This window comes from Bos mutus, chromosome 15 (assembly GCF_027580195.1).
Source record: "Bos mutus isolate GX-2022 chromosome 15, NWIPB_WYAK_1.1, whole genome shotgun sequence".
Taxonomy (NCBI): Eukaryota; Metazoa; Chordata; class Mammalia; order Artiodactyla; family Bovidae; genus Bos; species Bos mutus.
In genome coordinates, this window is record NC_091631.1 from 30,197,688 (window position 1) to 30,217,448 (window position 19,761).

Sequence of the window (19,761 nt, forward strand, 5' to 3'; positions counted from 1 at the left end):
CCTGCTAGGTGTTTCCCTTCTTGCCACGCCCCCATGTCCAAACTCCATTTCCCAATACGCCCCAGGATGCTGTAAGTCTGCAGTCATTATGACGCAAGTTCTACAGCCTTCTGGGCAGTGTAGTTTATTTCTCCCCCCGCTACGTCAAGGTCTACGGTTAGGGACTACCACTCCCGTGAGGTAGTGCGTAATTCCACTCCGCGGCGTCTTCGAACGCGCCGCGGCAGCCATGTTGGAAGTGGTCAGCACAGGGGCCGGCACCAGAGGGTTATCGAAGCAGCTGTCACGATGCTGGGGTCCCTGGTGTCGAAGAGAACAGCGCCGGCGCCGCGGCTCCTTCTTCAGCTGCTTAGGTCCCCATCGCTCCGGAGCCACGAAAGTGCCACCGGCCAGAGTGTGACCACCGGGGGTCGCGGGGAGCCTCAGTGGCTGAGGGCGGCCGTCGGGGGGCGCCATGGAACGTCGCCGGCCCTACTCACCGGAGGAGGGGCAGCCACTGGAGGGCGCCAGAGAGGACGTACCGAGACCCCCTGCCTTGCAGCTGCCACGTGGGGACGTCTTCCTGGCCCCGAAGACACACTCCCTGGGCAGGACAGCTGGAATGGAGTCCTCAGCAGAGCCGGCTTGGGCGTGTGGGCCCTGGCCACGGCGCTGGTGGTTCATTGTTACAGCAAGAGCCCGTCCAGCAAGGGTGATTATCGGGACAGTCTGGTTTTGTGCAAGTGAGAGGCGGGAGGTGGGTCCTGAGTCCATGTGGTTGGAAGGTGGGAGTTGCTTATAGATTTAGACCACTAGAGCTTCAGTCCTGGTAGGACCCAGACATAATTTGGCTGAGGAGTTCAGTGCCTCCGAGTTGTGTAATTTCTCAAATTATGCAACTGTTACTGTATTAGAATAATAATTGCATGCGTGCCTAGTCGCTTCAGTTGTGTCCTACTGTTTGGGACCCTGTGGACAGTAGCCTGCCAGGCTCCTCTGTCCATGGGATTCTCCATGCAAGACTACTGGAGTGGGTTGCCATGCCCTCCTCTAGGGGATCTTCCCTACCCAGGGATCAAACCTGCGTCTTCTGTGTCTCCTGCATTGGCAGGTGGGTTCTTTACCACTGGCACCACCTAGGAAGCCCATAATAATAACTATTGTATTGTAATAATACAGTTATTAAAGGTCAGCCTCTCTTCTTGGAGTATCACCTTATCCATCTGTACAATGGGAGCATTGGACGAAACATCTGAAATTAGCATGTGGCCTATTTCTCTACCATTCTACCTGGTTCAGTTCCTCCTTTAAGAGGTCTCCAGGGAACCTGTTTGGCTTCCCATGTGGTGCAGTGGTAAAGAATCCACCTGCCAATGCAGGAGATGCAAGAGATGTGGGTTTGATCCCTGGTCTGGGAAGATCCCCTGGAGTAGAGAATGGCAACCAGCTTCTGTATTCTTGCCTGAAAAATTCCATGGACAGAAGAGCCTGGCACGCTACAGTCCTTGGGGTCCATGGCCTAAGAAGGGAAGAGACTTGGTTTCAGTGCCAACTTTGGCTCTGCTCTCTAGATTGTTTCCCCACAGGTGAAGGGTGATTTCTCAGGTCTCTTACAGTGCTGTTATTCTGATTCCTTTTGAAGTTCAGCAGTGTGGGTGTGTTCATCAGGGAGACTCCTAGGGTTCTGCTGTGCCTGGTCTCAGGCATGAGGTGATCTTGCTATGTGGGGAAGTTGGCAGGACAAGGAATACAGGGAGGTGGCTCTCTAGAGAACCAGAGCAACCACGGGGGCTGGCTGACCCAGGTTGGCATCACCCCTAGGTGCATGGAGCCGAGCAGGGAATGGGAGATCAGGCAGAGAGCTAGACTTCTAGCCTACATGAATCCAGCTACTCAGGTTCTCAGCTCTTCCTCAGAGAGTAGAGTGAGGCATGGTGTTTCAAGATTCCATGCATCCCAAGCTCTGAGACTTTGGACCAAGAGGAGGGACGCCCTTGATGTTCATTTGTTTATTCAGCAGGATGTGGCCAGCTGTATAGGAAGAGCCTCAGCAGGGAGTAAGGTCACCTGGGGTCTTGTTTTGGTCTACCTTTAATTGCCACATGACTTTGGACTTCTGCTCTTTCTCATGGTCCTGTTTCCTCATCTATAAAATGAGGGTGTTGAAACAGAGCTCCTAAGGGTTCTTCTAGCTTAGGCACACTATGATTCTGTTACTTCCACACCCACAGAGGTATGAATACCCTCTGTGCGCCTACTTTAAAGCTTGATGTGGAACTCCTGACTTAACACAATGCCAGTTAAGGGGACGGTGCAGGCCTTTATCGGAGAAGGCAATGGCAACCCACTCCAGTACTCTTGCCTGGAAAATCCCATGGATGGAGGAGCCTGGTAGGCTGTAGTCCATGGGGTCGCTAGGAGTCAGATACGACTGAGCGACTTCACTTTCACTTTCATGCATTGGAGAAGGAAATGGCAACCCACTCCAGTGTTCTTGCCTGGAGAATCCCAGGGACGGGGGAGCCTGGTGGGCTGCCATCTATGGGGTCACACAGAGTCAGACACGACTGAAGCGACTTAGCAGCAGCAGCAGCGGGCCATTAGACCTGTGCATCTGGTGAGTCATCTGACAGTGTGTTTTGGGGGATCAGAAGGCCAGCATGGTCAGGAAAGCCTTCCTGAATGATTGGAGACCTTCCTTGAGGATGGGGAATTTGAATTTGAGTTCTGAAGGATAAGGCAAGAGATGAAAAGGAGAGTGATACTGTGAGCTCCTTGAGAGCAGGGAGTGCGTCTTGATATTTTCAGGTTGATGCCAGTTCCTTTTCCTAATACTTTTGCATTGTCCATCATAGTCCCTGGTATTTAGTGTAGGTACTTAGTAAATGTTCCACAAGATGGTTTGTATTCTATGCAGATGTTTCCAGGAACAAAGCTCAGGTCAACATAGTACGTTTAGAGGCTAGCAGTTTGTCCAGCCTGGTTGGAGGAGAGGAAGTCTTTCAAATGAGGTGAGAGCAGATGGGGTAGGGTCTGGATATCAGGCATGAGGGTTTGGAAGGTTTGAAATTCTTTAGGTGATGGAAAGCCATGGAAAATTGATGAGCAGGGAATGTCCCAAGTCCAGCAGGTTTAGACAGATGGGGAGAAAGTGTCCAAGGTCTTGCCTCAGAGCTTTTGGGGGGCTCCAGATTGGACTCTGTGGCATATGAACCCCAGCAAAAGACACTGGGGTTTTTTTTTTACCAAAATATATGACGTTTACCAAACCATGACCAGTCCCAATGCTTCTGACTTGCCAGTTCCCTTGTCTCCTGACTTGAGAGTTGCGAGCCAAGGCCCTCAGTGCAGCATAATCAGTACTGCCCTTTAGGAGCCAGGGGACCCCGGTTCTAATCTCAGTTCATTCCTCATTCCCTCTGGGACCTTGCAGAAGCTATTTTTTTTTAAAGAGTGAGGGGAGAGAGAATACTGCAGTATCTGAGGAAGGCTTGTTCCCCTTCCAGCTGGGGGCTGCCCAAGCATGCCTGGGTGTATGCTGGGGGAGCAGCTGGGGAACCGAGGAAGACCTGGCCCTGGAGCCTAGAGCAGGAGGTGGCATGGAGGCCTATGCATCGGTCTGAACCACAGGACTGGTTTGCATATGTCTGATAAGGTGGGTATTGTACACAGGAGGTTAGGTGAGTGAGCCAGGTCATACAGCAAGTAAGTGGCAGAGTTAAGACCAGACCCAGGTCTGCTCTTCCACCCTGCCCCAGTGCCTCCTCTCTGTTTCACTTGGTGATTCTCTTGGCTGGATTGAGAGCTCCCTGAGACAAGGCTGGGTCTGAGTCTGTCTGGTGCCCATCAGTGGGATCTCAGGACCAGCTGAGCTCAGTGTTGCAGCCTCCTGGGAGAGAGAACGTGCCTCTGCTGTTGGCAGCTTTTCCTCATGGCCACAAGGTGGTGCCAACAGCCCACACGCTGCCCAGGCCAGGCCAAGCTTGCCATTGCCTTTCTACCAGGCCTGGTGACTCCTAAGGGATGGATTGGAATCCTCTACTTTGGCTCTCCCTTCGTTGGGTTTGGCACTGGGATGTCTGCAGGCTTTTCAACCGTTATTTCTTTAGCATCCTTGTAAGGCTGTCAGGGCAGGGATTAGTGCCTCTGCTTTATAGTCGGGGAAGCTGGTGTTGAGGGGGGAAAGGCCGCCACAGAACAGGGTGAACAGTGGACGGGCTGTGGTGGAGCCTGGCTCCTGCTCAAGGGTCTCTCCACTCTCGGAGGGGTCCACACCCCTGCCTGCTCCTCCCTATTCTGTCCTCCTCCTAGGTTTGTGACCTGTAACATTAAGATTCAAAACTAGGCTGGTAAACTGAAGTTGGAAGAGAAAGTGGGGCAAGGTAGGGGGATGATTAATAATGTATGATAGTTACATAAACCTGCAGAGCTTTATAGCTAATGAAGGGCGAAGGCATTCACACACGTTTACTGTTGGCCACACGTGGTACTAACACATTCCTTGGATCACCTGTGTGATGAGAGTTCTGAGTCTGGGCTCTAATGGAAAGATGTGGAAGACAGGTTGTTAACAGAGGCTTTCACGTGGACAGGGGAGGACTAGCTTTCTCTTTGTGTATCTTGGCATCTTTTTACTTGTTAAAGCCCATGTATCTGAAGTGCCTTCCCTTCCACTGTCTTTCTGGGCCCACCAGGAAGCTCTGAGGGTTGGCCAGGGATCTGATTGGTGCCCCCTCTCTCTTCAGATGCAGCCCTGATGGAAGCTGCTCGAGCCAACAATGTCCAAGAAGTCAGCAGGTGAGTATCAAACCCCAGGCCTTGCCCTCCCATGCAGGAGGCCTGAGTGGGGTGGGGCCCTTGCTCTGGTGGTGATGCCTTGGAGGAAATCCTCACGCTGAGCTGGGAACCAAACTCACTTCCTTGTAGTCAGTGAGTCACTTGGGCTCCTTTGGCCCCCGCCCTTAGGTATCTTAAGGTAGAGAGTCAGCCCCTGTGTCATTTTTTCTGGCCCCAAACAGCCCCGATCCCTCAGTTGTTCTGTTCTTCTGAGGGCGTGGTTTGGGATCCCTCCTACATCTTGTGGGTTCCTCCGTGAATCTTCCTCTTTGTTCTTGTTTCTGTGGGATTGGCCACGGGTAATTGCTTATTGACCAGATGGAGTGCGGGTGGGCAACAGTGGAGACACTTGGAGGTTTGGGAGGGAGCTGGAAGAGATCTTTCTGCCAGAGCCACCTGCCTGCGGGGCTGGGTGCCTGTCTGAGGGCTGACTGCATTTCTCCAGCTTACCTAGCTCATCTGTTCCCCTAGCGACCACTAGCAGCCAGTTAGATCGGAGGCTTGTTCCTCCGCAGGGACAGGACTTGACCCAGGCCTCAGCCAGGTGCCAGGGCAGAATAGAGTCTGTCCTGGATGGATGCTCTGACATGGGCCATCAACGTGGGGCTGTTCGTTAGGGGCATAGGCTTCATTCTTAGTGAAACTTGGTGCCCGGCATTACTGAACTTTGGCCTTTTTTTTTCCACTGCCTTTTGTGTAGAGCTAGGTGGCCGTGGGACACCCTCCCTTCCCTGCCGCCATGTCCACATTTTAGACAGGAAATTAGGTGATTGGAGTGGCTATCACCGCACCCAGCGCCGCACACCCGTGGTGCTCCTCCCCACTCCAACTGCCTGAACGTGAAAGAAAGTGTTGAAAGGCAGCCACAGCCCCCATCAAGACTTACTGCTTTGATTCCCTTTCATTTTATCTGCCATATTACTATTGACTCTCGAGGGTGCTTTTGAGTATTAATGTTCAAGGCTTAGTTTTTAATAAACCACTTTTGGAAGTATGGGCTGGGAGTTGTTTCGTAGCCAAATAAATATGATGGAGCAGTAGTTTAATAAACATGCGATGATGCATCTTAAAAACCAAGCACAGATGTCAGCTTGCTGTTATAAGAGCCATTCATAATTGCAGGCAGTGTTTGGCATATTCATTCCCTCAGAAACAGATGAGCATCGTTTCCTTCTGCTGCAGTATGGTGGCACGATGGGTGGCAGCTGGCTGTGCCCCTCATTTAAGGCCTTTGCTGACCCTTTAGTCACCTGTTGATGACCGCTAGGTGACTGCTGCCAGGCTGCTGCTTTCCTCTGGCAAGCCAGGACAGGCCATGCATGTGCAGAGCAGCAGGGCTGTGAAAGCATCTGTTCTCACCAGGGGAGGCTGTTTTGGTCAGTCCCTCAGTCGTGTCTGACTCTTTGTGAACCCATGGACTGCAGCACACCAGGTTTCCTGTCGTCCGGTATCTCCCGGAGTTTGCTCAAACTCATGTCCATTGAGTCGGTGATGCTATCCAACCATCTCATCCTCTGTCATCCCCTTCTCTTCCTGCCTTCAGTCTTTCTCAGCCTCAGGGTCTTTTCCATCAAGTCAGCTCTTCTCATCAGGTGGCCAAAGTATTGGAGCTTCAGCTTCAGCATCAGTCCTTCCAATGAATATTCAGGGTTGATTTCCTTTAGGATTGAGTGGTTTGATCTCCTTGCAGTCTAAGGGACTCTGAAGAGTCTTTTCTGGCACTGCAATTTAAAAGCATTAATTCTTCGGCGCTCAGCCTTCCTTATGGTCCAGCTCTCACGTCTGTACATTACTACTGGAAGAACCGACCACACCTTTGACTGTACGCACCTTTGTCAGCAAAGTAATGTCTCTGTATGCTGTCTAGATTTGTCATAGCTTTTCTTTCAAGGAGCAAGCGTCTTTTAATTTCATGGCTGTGGTCACCAGCCGCGGGGATTTTGGAGCCCAAGAAAATAAAGTCCATCACTGTTTCCATTGTTTCCTCATCTGTTTGAAGTGGGCACTGGATGCCATGATCTTCATTTTTTGAATGTTGAATTTTAAGGCAACTTTTTCAGTCTCTTCTTTCACCTTCATCAAGCGGCTCTTTAGTTCTTCTTCACTTTCTGCCATAAGGGTGGTGTTATCTGCATATCTGAGGTTACTGATATTTCTTCCTGCAATCTTGATTCCAGCTTGTGCTTCATCCAGCCTGGCATTTTGCATGATGTATGTACTCTGCATAGAAATTAAATAAGCAGGGGGACAATATACAGCCTTGACGTATTCCTTTCCTGTTTCACTTAACCCCCAAGGGCTGATTGATTTAGCTCTTTCAAATACACATTTTTCTTAATAACGATTAAACCTCCCACCCTCAAATTACAGAAAGTGATTGAATTTATGATATGTGTGTGGTTCAGAACATTTGTTCTTGCCTATGTGGCTAGTGTCTGCAAGGATTTCCCTGTATGTCCCCAGTCTCTAAAAACATACAGTCTCTTGTGTGTTTTTCTCCTGCCTCCTCTTGTCCTATCCCTGTTGATCATGAAGACTCAGTCAGAATCTCCCTTCACCCCTTGTGAGGGAGGCAGAGATGAGCAAGGCACAGACCCGGCCCCTCAGAACTGACAGTCTCCCTTCACCTTCATCATGTGGTCTCAAGGAAACAATCACAGCTCTTCCTGCTCAGAGAGCTGCACCTACATGAAGTGGGAGCCTGACCACCCTTGCTTGAAGGAAACTTCCTTGAATTCCTACCACAGGTCCTTGTTTATTTAGCCTTTTTACACTCCAGACTCTGCACAGGTGCTTAACACTACCATTAATTTCTTCCTATCTGTGTCCTGGCCTTTAGCTCTACCCAACAGAGCTGCTAATACCAGGATAGAATTCCATTCTCAATTTTTAAAAATATTTACTCATAGTTTATACACAGTTGGGTCACCACGTGTATGATCTGTGTGGTCAAATCAGTATTTGGAATAAAACTCAGACCTGGAGTAATGCTGTCTCTCCCTCCCTTTTCTCCTGTCCCCCTCTGGGTTATGGGCTGTGTGTGCCTCTGCCTTGATGATCCCCTACCTTCCCAGAGCCTTGGGAGAGCTCTTGCTAGTGAAGGGAAGCAATCCAAAGCTCTTCTGTTCGGAGGTGGGGAGTTTCATCATCTTCTAGACGCATACTCTGGAATCTGCAGTTTCTGGGTTCTAGGTGTGGGCCCTCCACACAGACCGCTGTGTGTACACTGTGCTCCTTACACCTTTGCTTAAAGCCTCCCAGCCTTCGCTCAAGTACTTCAGACTCCTCCCAGCTGAGTGTGATCTGCCCATTGCCCTGCACCTTCTGCTGGCCTGGTGTGGGGGCGGGGGCGGGGGTGGAGGGGGGTTGGTGGTCAGGTCATCTAGGAAGGGCCGTGCCAGCCATGCAGGAGAAGACTGCTTTACTAGTAGAGAAGTTGGAGGTCAGGTGGGAGAAGCTGGGCTGAACATCAGGACTGAGGAGGCACTCAGCCCATGAACAGGAAAACCAGTGTGGTTCACACACTGCCCAAATCAGGAACAGATGAGGGATCCTCAGGCAGCGTGAGATGATCAAACCAATAGCTCTGAAGTGTGGGCACTGTTGCCTGTTTTACGTGGAGCTGGCTAACCATTCGTGGTGTGGGCCTGCCTGGCTAAAGGCACAGGGAAGGTTCTGCCACTCACCATGTTCTTCTTTATATTAAGGAACTTTGGACTGGCCTTCACCTTAAACACTGGATTGTGTGCCTCCCCATGGCAGGGACAAGGTCTGGTTCCACACGTGTCTTATCCTCTTTTCCAGTACAGTGAAAGTTGGGGAAAGCTACTTTTTACTGACTTTCTAGCAAACCGGAAGCAGACAGTCCAGAGTCTTATTTTCAAACTCCAGCTGGCTATATCAGAAGGAGACTGGATCTCTTTTTCTTCCCGTCCTCCTCTCCTTTCTCTTTGTGTGGCAGCTGTTTCCTTCTTCCCCCAAGGCACTTAAACATCGTTTGCAGGTCCAGCTGTGGCTCTTCAGGAGTGGGAGCCCGGTCCTGAGGCCCCATCCCACCTGTCGGCAGCGTGAGCAGGTGGCCCTGCTCCTGGGCTCAGCCCACTCCACGCCTGGCTCCTGGACTCAGGAACCACTCAACCGAAACCTAGGGCCCAGGGCAGTCTGAAGGCACATCTGTCCAGGATCGGACAGAGCCGAGTGAGGAGCTGTCAGGGCTGGGAGTAGTGAGGCCTCCTATTCTTGCCGCAGAGATCACATTTCTTTTCGAACAAATCTGGGTGAAAGACTATACCCCTGCCCACTTCCCTTCTCCCAGCAGGGAGCTAGGGCTCTGCTGAGTGCTTAACTCAGTTGTTTCCATCGGCACAAACATTTTTTAAATGAAGGAAATATGGTGGTATCAGTCTTGAACTTCAGACTTCCTGCCCTTTCTCTCCAGGATTCATTTGTTTGTTTGATGAAAGCTTACTGAGCACCTGCCACATGCTGGGTGGTTTACCTGGCATCAGGGACAACTGACCAGACACACTTGCTGCCCTCAATTAAGGAGTCTGGGGAAGACTGGTAACGCAGCATGATCTGTGCTGAGACAGGAGGGCTTCCTTGGTGGCTCTTATGATGAAGAGTCCATCTGCCGTGCAGGAGACCCAGGTTCAATTCCTGGTCGGGAAGATCCTCTGGAGAAGGGAATGGCTACCCACTCCAGTGTTCTTGCCTGGAGGATTCATGGACAGACACCATGCTCTCCAGTAACTATGCAGGTCCTTAGTCTGTGTCCACTCATAGTGCTGAGACAGGAGCCCAGCATATGGCCCTCATCTACTGGGCGGACCGGAGAAAATGTCCCAGAGGAAATGACGCCTGATCAGAGTCTTAAAATATTAGGAGTGTTTAGCAAATAGAAGGCAAAGGCATTCTAGGCAAAAGGAACAGTGTAAGTGATAGCACTGAGGCTGAGGCAAGAAACAGCCTACGTGTGTGGTGAGGAGGGGAAGCTGTATACTGTTACACTGTTCGGTGTTGCTGGATCAGGGTCTGAGGCCAGGAGACACTGGAGATGAGTAGGGACCTGGTTATGGAGAGCATTGTCCCTTTGTCCCTCAGTCACTCATCTGTCCAGCCTGTCTCTTCTGCCTAGCCCTGAGCTGAATTTGTGTTGGTGGCAACAAAATGAGGAAGGAGAAGCAGTCCTTGCTCTGAGGAGCTCACTAATCCGCTTCTCAGGTGAGGAGGGAATACTTAAGTCAAAAATTGAGAACCAGCAGAACAAGGCACAGGTTGCCCAACTTCTGTAAGCCTAAGTGATGTGGAAATGATAATACCTATAACTCATAATAGAGTTGTTCGTGTTTATTGTTAATAATAAATGTATTATGTTCAGCCAAAATATCTGAGTGCTTATTAGGAGATAGGTATTGGATTGAGTGTGGAGATACAGTGGTGAACAGGATGGGCACAGTTCCTGCCCTCCTGATACTTACAGTCCAACTGGGAGCCAGGGACTATGCAGTTACAGTTACGTACTTTAAAATGAAGTACAATTTGCCCTTTGAACAAATGGTGCTGGGACAACTGGATATCGCCGTGTAAAAAAAATACAACTGTAGCCCTACCTCATCTGTACACAAAAATTAACTTAAAATGGATCATAGATTTAAATGTAAGAGTTAAAACTATAAAACTCTTAGAAGAAAACATAGGAGTAAATCTTTGTGACTGTGGGCTAGGCAAGCCTTCTTAGATATGGCACCAAAAGCACAGGAAATCAAAGAGAAAATGAGATAAATTGGACTTCAAAAGTAAAAATGTTTGTGTTCAAAGAACACTTTCAAGAAGGTGAAAAGTCTCTCCCACAGAAAGGGAGAAAATATTTGCAAATTAGTAAGAGATTTGTATTAAGAATACGGAAACTCAACAATAAAAAAGATAGCCCAACTTAAAAGTGGACAAAGGATCCAAATAGACGTTTCTTCAAAGAAGATATTCAAATTGACCAATAAGCACATGAAAAGATGCTCAACATCATTAGTATTAGGGTGCTTGTGCTTAGTCACTCCATCATATCTGACTCTTTGAGACCCCATGTGCTGTAGCCCACCAGGCTCTTCTGTCCATGAGATTCTCCAGACAAGAATACTGGGGTGGGCAACTATTCCCTTCTCTGGGGATATTTAATACTAATCAAAGCCACAATGAGATACCACTTCTCACACATTAGGATGACTGTAATCAGAAAGACAGATAATAGCAAATGTTGGTAAGGATGTGGAAAAGTTGGAACCCTTAAATATTGCTGGTGGGGATGTGAAATGGTGTAATTGCTTTGGAAAGCAATTGGCAATTCTTCAAAATATTAAACATATGACCCAGCAAGTCTACTCCTGGGTGTGTACTCCAGAAAAATGAAAACGTACATGGATGTACTTGGTACAAGAATGTTAATAGCAGCATTATTCATAATAGCCTAAAGAGGGAAACAGCCCCAAAGTCCATTAACTGATCAGTGGGTAAATAAAAGTACGATATAGGCATACAGTGGAATATTAATCAATATGAATATTGCCTGTGTGCTACATTAAAGAACCTTGAAATCATTATGCTAAGTGAAAGAAGCCAGACACAAGAGACCACATATTAAATGATTCAGTTTATATAAAATGTCCAGAATAGACAAATCTATAGAGACGGAAAGTAGATTGGTGATTGCCAAGGACTGGAGAGGCTGGGGTTGGGAGGGAATAGGGAATGACTGCTAATGGGTCGAGTTTTTTTGGGGGGGGCTAATGAAAATGTTCTGGGGTTGGTAGTCAAGATCACAGAACTCTGAATCTACTAAAAACAAGTTGTGCACTTTTAATAGATGTCTTTTATGGTGTGTGAATTATATCTCAGTAAAACTTTGTTAAAAAGTGAAGCACAAGACACTTGGGAGTCTAACCTTGAGTATGAGAGGGGTGGAGGGTGGGGGTATGTTATCAGTAAGCTAAAGCATCTGAGTGAGGTTAAAGTGAACTCTGAAGGATGACGAGAAAGCTAGAAGAATATTGAGTTAAAAGGACAGTAGGCCCTGAGTCAAGAAAAGATGGAAAAGAATTGAGGGAAGTCCAGAATGACTGGACTGTAAGTGGGAGAGGGCATGAAATAAGGTTGGGGAGTTAAGCAAGGACCATATCACACTGGATCTGTTGGCCATGGTAATGGTTTTTATTTTTACTAAGAACAGTGGGCAGCCATTGAAGAATTTTAAGGTGTGTGTATGTGATAGAAAGAGAGAGAGAGACATGTGGTGACATGATCTAGATCTGTAATTTTAAAAGATCACTCTGGCTGCTCCATGGAGAATAGATTGATAGGGAGCTGTGGTGGATGCAAGAAAACCAGTTGATAGTGACTGAAGTAGTCCAGACCAGAAAGGATGATTGCAGGTGGTGACTTGGAGTAAGGTGTCAGTAGCAGAGATGGAGGAGGTAAGTTAGACAGGACTTGGTGATGTTCAGAACAGTATCAGTGCCTGGTATGTAGGAGGTACTCAGTAAGTGAATCTTGAATGAATGAATTTGCATATAGTTGATGAGGGAGAAGAAGGTGTTAAGAATGAATTTCTGTTTTCTGGCTTGATCAGCGGTGGAGATGCTGTTGCCGTTCTCTGAGATGAAGCTGCTGGGGGAGGAGGACTGGGTTGGGAGGAAAAGATTGAGTTCAGTTTTGAACATGTTGAATTTAACATTTCAGTGAGAAATTCAAGTGGTGATGTCAAGTAGACAGTTGAATGGAACCTTCTGACTTTTCCTGCTGTACATGCTATGCTGCCTCAAAGATCAGTCTAAAGATTGTTTTGACATCTTGTTTTGATTTCTGGTTTGATGGTTTTAGACATTAAAGTACTTCATACCAGCTAAAACTTGTTTATTAGATACCTTTGGAAAAAAGTCTGATTTGATTTGCAACACAGGAAAGAAGAAAGGGTTGAGTTTTGTTGGAGGCCAAACACATTTATTCTAGCTTTGCATTGATGGCTTGGTTTGGTTCTTGTCCCCGGATGCCCCAGCTTGGGGCTTGAGGCACTTGCTGTCATTGTGCCAGGATTAAGGTGTCCAGAATGTACTTAGCTCCAATATAGGTAAATGTTCTGCACGTTGATCCAAGGATTTTATCTAATTAACAAAAACCCTGGCTGGTAAATACATTTGGCTGTCTCGGGGCCTCTGAGAGGCTATTTATCGATTGTTGTATCACTTTGGCTGGATGGGAAAATATTAATGATGGCATGAGAGCAACCAAAACATCCAACTCTCTTAACCAGTAAATATGTAAATGTTCTTGTGGCTTGCAGTAGGTTGAAACGAAAGCTTTATTCTAGACTGAAGGTCAAGGCCGCACTGGCATCACTCTTGTAATTTGAAGCTTATGAGTGTTTCTTGAATGCTAGGGTATAACCTACACAGGTTTCTTTTTGAATGCTGGGATGTTGGAAGGCAGCATACTGTTACCAAAAAAAAAAAAAAAAAATACAAGGATTTTAGAATTAGAAGACCTAAGTTCCACTTCTGTCACAGTTACTGTCTTTGGGACTCTTAATAGATCATGAAAAAAATTAAAGTGTTAGTCGCTCAGTCATGTTCGACTCTTTGTGACCCCATGGACTATAGCCCACCAGGCTCCTGTGTCCATGGAGTTCTCCAGTCAAGAATACTGGAGTGGGTAGCCATTTCCTTCTCCAGGAGATCTTCCCGACCCAGGGATTGAACCCAGTTGTCATACACTGCAGTCAGATTCTTTACCATTTGAGCCACCAGAGAAGCCTTTAATAAATCACAGACCTTCCCTTTTCGAATCTTTGTTTCAACATCTTGTTAATGAGGTCCCCACTGAGAACTTTGAAATATAGTTCTCAGTGTTAAACTCTACAGAGAAAACTGAGCCCTTTGGGGAGGGTCCAGATCACGCACTGAAACTCCAGGGCTTACTCAAGTGGGCCTTTACCAGCCTAGCAATTTTGCAGAGTGGTCCGTGGTCTGGCATGTTTTCTGAGGTGTGAACTTAAACAGAATCTGTTTGCTTGCTCCCTGGTGATAGAAAACTACTGGGGAAGATTGGGTTAGCAGCTTTTTCAGAACTTTATGAGTAGGTGAGTTGTGGAAACAGCCAGTCAGCTGCTGAGAACCCCGAAGGATCAGGTTGTTGGCCAAGCCCAGGAGCAAAGAACAGCCAGGGCCTACTGCAGTGGCTTGCGGCAAGGAGGGATGCCCTGAAGGGAAGCCCAGCCCTGCGGTGGAGCCTCCAGTGCTGGCCCCACTGCTTCTTGGCTGTGTGGTCTTGAGCTGGTAGTCCCTTAACTTCCTCAGTAACCCTGACTGTAAGATACTTGCCAGGCCACCCTCCCAGGAACTCATGAAAATTCCAGGAGGGTGAACTCCTGTGGTCTAGAGAATTATTCATCCTTTGGGTCATCAGTGTCACGTCTTCCAGGAAGCCGTCCCTAGCCCTCCAAGTACTTTTATACTTCCTCTGTGATAGCACTTATCACCCTCTTTTGGGATGGATCATCTGTTTCCTTCTCTCTCTTTCTCTCTCTCGCTCTCTCTCTTTCACACACACACACACACACACACGCTACTGTGAGTTTTGGAGGTGGCAGACCATTGCTGTGTTGTTTATCACTGTTCACGTAAATAGTTAACAAATATTTATTGAGTATTTTTAAAGTGTTTTGTAAATGGTAGGAGTTAGGCAAATGTTAGTAGCTATTTACAGTCATAATAAACTTGTAAACAAAAGAATTGACATCCCCTAGGGAAAAAGAAAATTAAAATGGTGATTTAATTCAATCATTTATTTATTCAACAAATAACGCCTACTGTGTGTTGACACTGTGCTAAGCCCTGATGGATCCGTGATAGGCCAAAAATGTACAGACCTTGTCTCATGAAGCTTAAAGCTTAGTCAGACATTAATCATGTAAATATGAAATTACAGCTGTCACAAATGCTGCAAAGGAATGATATAGAGAATCTCAAGTGTCTCTGAGAGATTTCCTCTGGCCAGGGAAAAATTCCCAAAGGAAGTGAAGGAGTTAACTTAGGTGAATAGACAAGAAGAGCTTTCCTGGCAGAGGAAACTTTTGTTTATAGAGGCCCCATGGCGGGAGGAACAACAAAGCAAGTGTGAAGCAGCGGCAGCTGAGTTGGTGTGGTTGGGAGGGGATTGCACATCAATTCTGATTGCTGAGAAACATTGGGAACCACTCTGAGCGCCTACCAGCTGTGTGTGTCAGCATCTTCTTGGGCACTGATCTAGCCACGGAGGCAGTGAGGACGCAAAACTGCAGTCCCTCAGGGCTCCCCAGCAGGGGCAGCTGTCTGGCTCAGTCTCCCAGCCACCATTGTTATGGCCCAAGTGCTGCTTCTCCAAAGGCCCGGCTCAGTCATGGCCATAACACAAATCCTACCAGTGAGGAACAGAGAAATGTAAGAATATTGAAATTAGTCAAACTGATATGTTATGGGTTTACCGTATTCAGTTTAGCAGTTTGCTTCACAGTTCTGCTGTCTCAGAAAATCTTACTTTTGAACTTAAACTTGTCTACATCCTGGTTCCTTCCCTCTCCTCCTTTTGGAAAAGGGTCCCAGGCCCAAAGTCCTACTAAGGCATGTAAAGTGGTTCTCTTCTTGTGCCTCTGTCAGTGGGTCTGCCTGAGAGGTTTTCATATCATTAGCAGGAATCCTCAGTTCAGTTCAGTTCATTTCAGTCGCTCGACTTTTTGCAACCCCATGAATCGCAGTACGCCAGGCCTCCCTGTCCATCACCAATTCCCGGAGTTCACTCAGACTCACGTCCATCGAGTCAGTGATGCCATCCAGCCATCTCATCCTCTGTTGTCCCCTTCTCCTCCTGCCCCCAATCCCTCCCAGCATCAGAGTCTTTTCCAATGAGTCAACTCTTCGCATGAGGTGGCCAAAGGACTGGAGTTTCAGCTTTAGCATCATTCCTTCCAAAGAAATCCCAGGGCTGATCTCCTTCAGAATGGACTGTTTGGATCTCCTTGCAGTCCAAGGGACTCTCCAGAGTCTTCTCCAACACCACAGTTCAAAAGCATCAATTCTTTTGCGTTCAGCTTTCTTCACAGACCAACTCTCACATCCATACATGACTACTGGAAAAACCATAGCCTTGACTAGACGAACCTTTGTTGGCAAAGTAATGTCTCTGATTTGAAATATGCCATCTAGGTTGGTCATAACTTTCCTTCCAAGGAGTAAGCATCTTTTAATTTCATGGCTGCAGTCACCATCTGCAGTGATTTTGGAGCCCAGAAAAATAAAGTCTGACACTGTTTCCACTGCTTCCCCATCTATTTCCCATGAAGTGATGGGACCAGATGCCATGATCTTTGTTTTCTGAATGTTGAGCTTTAAGCCAACTTTTTCACTCTCCACTTAGACTTTCATCAAGAGGCTTTTGAGTTCCTCTTCACTTTCTGCCATAAGGGTGGTGTCATCTGCATATCTGAGGTTATTGATATTTCTCCCGGCAATCTTGATTCCAGCTTGTGCTTCTTCCAGCCCAGCGTTTCTCATCATGTACTCTGCATATAAGTTAAATAAGCAGGGTGACAATATACATCCTTGATGTACTCCTTTTCCTATTTGGAACCAGTCTGTTGTTCCATGTCCAGTTCTAACTGTTGCTTCCTGACCTGCATACAAATTTCTCAAGAGGCAGGTCAGTTGGTCTGGTATTCCCATCTCTTTCAGAATTTTCCACAGTTTATTGTGATCTACACAGTCAAAGGCTTTGGCATAGTCAATAAAGCAGAAGTAGATGTTTTTCTGGAACTCTCTTGCTTTTTCCATGATCCAGCGGATGTTGGCAATTTGATCTCTGGTTCCTCTGCCTTTTCTAAAACTAGCTTGAACATCTGGAAGTTCATGGTTCACATATTGCTGAAGCCTGGCTTGGAGAATTTTGAGCATTACTTTACTAGCATGTGAGATGAGTGCACCAGTGCGGTAGTTTGAACATTCTTTGGCATTGCCTTTCTTTGGGATCGGAATGAAAATTGACCTTTTCAGTCCTGTGGCCATTGCTAACTTTTCCAAATTTGCTGGCATATTGAGTGCAGCACTTTCACAGTGTCATCTTTCAGGATTTGGAATAGCTCAACTGGAATTCCATCACCTCCACTAGCTTTGTTCATAGTGATGCAGGAATCCTGGCAGTAAGGAATTCAGAGTCTGAGGAAACAAGCTTTGATTCCCAGTGGTGAGTCTCAGAAGACAGGGTTTGGATCCCAGCTGTGCCATTTGTTAGCTTTCTGTGGCCTTGGGAAAGTAGGCTAAGATTCTAGCCCGAGATTCTTCATCTGCAGAGTGGGATGGTGATTGACCTACCTCACACCATTGCTGTGAGTATTCAGTGAGAAAATTAAATGAGAAAAACCAGCGAGTGCTATGCCTAATATTTACTAGGTGCTCAGTGCGTAGTAAGGGTTGTTTTTGAGTGTTGTTAATTATACCAGGTTTTTTCCCCTGAACTAGCAAAATAAGATAATGGATAGAATTTTCTGGATATTCAGTTTTTACCCTCTACAGTTTTATTAAGCTCCTAGTGTGATCATTCAGAAAGACCCGAACTAATGAACACAAGGTAAATGAATTAAGGTGGAGCAAAAAAACACCCAACCTATCACCTTAGTTTTATTACTTTTTTTAAGAACCCACATTTAGTCAGAGTTTCATTTAATGTTTCTAGCATATTACTTTAACAGTATAATTTTGTATATTTTTAACATGTATTCTTTGTATGTGTATATTAAAATACATAAAATAGTAATGTTTTAATAACATTAACTATTACTAATAGTGGCTGGTGTTTATTAAATGCCTTTTTTAAAATAGGCATTACATGAGACTTAAATTACTAAATCCTTAACAACTGTGAAAGTAGTATAGCCCCATTTCACAGATGATAAAACAGAAATTTGGATTGCTTGAGTAATTTACTAAAGTTGCCCCCCTTAGAAGTGTCCTAGCACTTCATTTTATAGATGAGGATGCTGTGAGGCCTGAAGGAGAATGGAGCTTGCCTGGGTCACAGTTTCCTCCCAGTGCTTTTCCAGGCTTCAGTTCAGTTCAGTTCAGTCGCTCAGTCGTGTCCAACTCTTTGCGACTTCATGAATTGCAGCACGCCAGGCGTCCCTGTCCATCACCAACTCCCGGAGTTCACTCAAAGTCACGTCCATCGAGTCAGGGATGCCATCCAGCCATCTCATCCTCTGTCGCCCCTTCTCCTCCTGCCCCAATCCCTCCCAGCATCAGAGTCTTTTCCAGTGAGTCAACACTTCACATGAGGTGGCCAAAGTACTGGAGTTTCAGCTTTAGCATCGTTCCTTCCAAAGAACACCCAGGACTGATCTCCTTTAGAATGGACTGGTTGGATCTCCTTACAGTCCAAGGGACTCTCAAGAGTCTTCTCCAACACCACAGTTCAAAAGCATCAATTCTTCGGTGCTCAGCTTTCTTCACAGTCCAACTCTCACATCCATACATGACTATTGGAAAAACCATAGCCTTGACTAGACTGACCTTTGTTGGCAAAGTAATATCTCTGCTTTTGAATATGCTATCTCAGTTCAGTTCAGTTCAGTCGCTCAGTCGTGTCTGACTCTTTGCAACCCCATGAATTGCAGCATGCCAAGCCTCCCTATCCATCACCAACTCCCGGAGTTCACCCAGACTCAAGTCCATCGAGTCAGTGATGCCATCCAGCCATCTCATCCTCTGTTGTCCCCTTCTCCTCCTGCCCCCAATCCCTCCCAGCATCAGAGGCTTTTCCAATGAGTCAACTCTTCGCATGAGGTGGCCAAAGGACTGGAGTTTCAGCTTTAGCATCATTCCTTCCAAAGAAATCCCAGGGCTGATCTCCTTCAGAATGGACTGGTTGGATCTCCTTGCAGTCCAAGGGACTCTCAAGAGTCTTCTCCAACAACACAGTTCAAAAGCATCAATTCTTCGGCACTCAGCCTTTTTCACAGTCCAACTGTCACATCCGGACATGACCCACAGAAAAACCATAGGCCTTGACTAGACGGACCTTTGTTGGCAAAGTAATGTCTCTGCTTTTGAATATGCTATCTAGGTTGGTCATAACTTTCCTTCCAAGGAGTAAGCATCTTTAATTTCATGGCTGCAGTCACCATCTGCAGTGATTTTGGAGCCCAGAAAAATAAAGTCTGACACTGTTTCACTGCTTCCCATCTATTTTCTCATCATGTACTCTGCATATAAGTTAAATAAGCAGGGTGACAATATACATCCTTGATGTACTCCTTTTCCTATTTGGAACCAGTCTGTTGTTCCATGTCCAGTTCTAACTGTTGCTTCCTGACCTGCATACAAATTTCTCAAGAGGCAGGTCAGTTGGTCTGGTATTCCCATCTCTTTCAGAATTTTCCACAGTTTATTGTGATCTACACAGTCAAAGGCTTTGGCATAGTCAATAAAGCAGAAGTAGATGTTTTTCTGGAACTCTCTTGCTTTTTCCATGATCCAGCGGATGTTGGCAATTTGATCTCTGGTTCCTCTGCCTTTTCTAAAACTAGCTTGAACATCTGGAAGTTCATGGTTCACATATTGCTGAAGCCTGGCTTGGAGAATTTTGAGCATTACTTTACTAGCATGTGAGATGAGTGCAATTGTGCGGTAGTTTGAACATTCTTTGGCATTGCCTTTCTTTGGGATCGGAATGAAAACTGACCTTTTCCAGTCCTGTGGCCATTGCTAACTTTTCCAAATTTGCTGGCATATTGAGTGCAGCACTTTCACAGTGTCATCTTTCAGGATTTGGAATAGCTCAACTGGAATTCCATCACCTCCACTAGCTTTGTTCATAGTGATGCAGGAATCCTGGCAGTAAGGAATTCAGAGTCTGAGGAAACAAGCTTTGATT

General features: G+C 46.7%; 1 protein-coding gene across 1 annotated transcript in view; it reads left to right on the forward strand.

The window, feature by feature from the left end:
- Positions 1-217: 217 nt before the first annotated feature.
- CLPB (ClpB family mitochondrial disaggregase) overlaps positions 218-19,761 on the forward strand; it is a 147,821-nt gene continuing 128,277 nt past the window's right edge. Inside the window, exons 1-2 of the mRNA XM_005893508.3 lie at positions 218-691; positions 4,725-4,776. Of these exons, the coding sequence (XP_005893570.2) occupies positions 289-691; positions 4,725-4,776 (455 nt within the window). The 5' untranslated portion in view covers positions 218-288. The remainder of the gene's footprint in view (positions 692-4,724; positions 4,777-19,761) is intronic.